General features: G+C 43.7%; 1 protein-coding gene across 1 annotated transcript in view; it reads left to right on the forward strand.

The window, feature by feature from the left end:
• The window catches only part of gna13b (guanine nucleotide binding protein (G protein), alpha 13b), a 23,521-nt gene that overhangs the window by 6,627 nt on the left and 14,712 nt on the right, over window positions 1-2,182 (forward strand). Inside the window, exon 2 of the mRNA XM_005749636.1 lies at window positions 1,420-1,649. Coding sequence (XP_005749693.1) covers window positions 1,420-1,649 — 230 coding nt within the window. The remainder of the gene's footprint in view (window positions 1-1,419; window positions 1,650-2,182) is intronic.

The raw sequence follows: 2,182 nt of genomic DNA on the forward strand, positions 1-2,182 counted from the left end.
CCTCCACCTCTCCTGTATCTCCCCCTCCTGCAGAGGGAGCTCCTGAGGAGAGGAAAGGTCGTTTCTTAGTGAGGACAGCCACAGCTGCATGTATTACACATGTATGTTTGGCTGTGAAAGAGAGAGGTGTTTTTGTCAGCTTATCGTCCACCCTCAGATTTTAGAGCAGGTGATGTCATCACGCAAAATTCTTCATTAAACTTAAACTGTTTGAAAACATTAAACATAATATATTAAGAGAACACCTTAATAGATCGAGGAGCAGTTTTAAGTTCTCCTCTTGCTCCAAGTCTTTGGAGGCTTTGAAGAGGAGTTTCTCTCCTCGTTTGAAGAGAAACCATCAAACGTTACAAAAATGAAAGTAAGAGCACAGTCCTGATTTGCAGAAGTAGTTAAGCACACAAAACGTACGGAAGAATAAAACAGAACAATGATAAAGATGTGGAGCTCAGCAATGCAGAAGCTTAAACAGTGTAACTTCCTCTAATCTTATTCATCTCTCTCCTATGTTGTTTTCCCAAATACAGAAATGTGCTTCATTGTCAGGGCAGCTTCTGAAAGCACGGTTACCAAAGTATCACAGTTCATTAGTAATAATCAGCCTGGCTCAGCGATGGTCAGAGTGCTGGTAGCTGCACCAATCAAGTTTATCATCATTGTCTGATTCCAAATAGACGGCGTCGGCCTCGCTGTACATTCATGTTGCACACTGGCAGCACAGACATGTGTGGGCAGCACAGACATGTGTGGGCAGCACAGACATGTGTGGGCAGCACAGACATGTGTGGGCAGCACAGACATGTGTGGGCCTGCACAGGGAGTGGTGTTCCTGACTCATCCTCATCAAATGAGGAAACACAGGAGGATAGTTAGGACTGCTGCTGTGTTGTTGTTGTTGTGTAACTTTGTAAATGCAGACACGCGTGTTAGTAGCGTCTCAATTCCCCCCTCTGCTGTTTTGGTCTTGTTTTTCAAACAAAGGTCAGAGTCGATCTTATGTCAGTAATCTGGGGTTATTACACAGAGCTGCTGGTTTGCTTTCCTCCCCAGCACCTGTGTCATGGTTGCTTCCAGATGCTTTTCTCATACAGTCACTGGCAGCTGTGAGCTCCATGACTTTTGTGTAGCTTTGCAGATGTTGCTCGTTGTAATCTCACAGACCATGAGATGTTCTAAAGAGACAGTCACATCCTGTCTCCATGACTCCCTGTGTTCCTGTGTCATGAAGTATACAAATACATTTACATGTTTTCATACATGTATGTCTTTGTGGTATTTTTCACTATTTGCACTGTTTAGTGATCTTATAAGTCAAATTGTAAAAGTGATATGCAGATGAGTCAGTTATGAAGCTGTAACTTGGAGCCCACATCTGGCCCAGCACACAGATCGCTCATGTGTTTTTGTCACTGTCTGCAGGCATTCGAGTGTTAGTGGATGCTAGAGAGAAGCTGCACATCCCATGGGGTAACACGTCCAACCAGCGGCATGGAAACACTATGATGGCATTTGACACTCGGTCGGCGATGGCTCACGGTCACGGCATGGTGGAGCCCAAAGTTTTTCAGCACTACCTGCCGTCAATCAAGGCCCTGTGGGCGGACCAGGGCATCCAGAATGCCTACGATCGGCGCAGGGAGTTCCAGCTGGTGAGTGAACCTGCTCAAGTCCAGTCAGCTGTCAGGTGACACCTAAAAAACCTTAACTGGTATTCTCACCAAACGCTCAGCTGAAATCGTTATTTAACTCTGTCATGCAGGAATTGTGACAACCTCAGTCTGGATTTTATTCTTTAGTATTTTTATCCATCTTCAGTCACGAAAAGATGAATAACAATCCTGATTGAGGTCGTCATAATGCATGACAGGGTTAAATGACAATAACTACAATGATACAGGTCATACATCTGTAGTAACATTAAAGGACCAGTGGGTGGCAGAGTGTGGGGCGACACATCAGAGTGTAGTGGTTTATGTGCAGGTACACCATCAACACTGACACAAACACAACAGCCTTTGAATAGCTGTCCACTGTAGTGACCAGTATGGTGAAAGGGTGACAGCAGGGGCCAAACAAGATAAAGATTTATTGAACACTCAAACAATGTTTTTTAAACATAAATATGAATAAAAACAGACAGGAATATTATTCCAGTTTAAATAAACTTAAAAAAAGAAACTTT

The sequence above is a fragment of the Pundamilia nyererei genome, unplaced genomic scaffold (genome assembly GCF_000239375.1).
Source record: "Pundamilia nyererei isolate P.nyererei 1_Seehausen unplaced genomic scaffold, PunNye1.0 scaffold00252, whole genome shotgun sequence".
NCBI lineage: Eukaryota > Metazoa > Chordata > Actinopteri > Cichliformes > Cichlidae > Pundamilia > Pundamilia nyererei.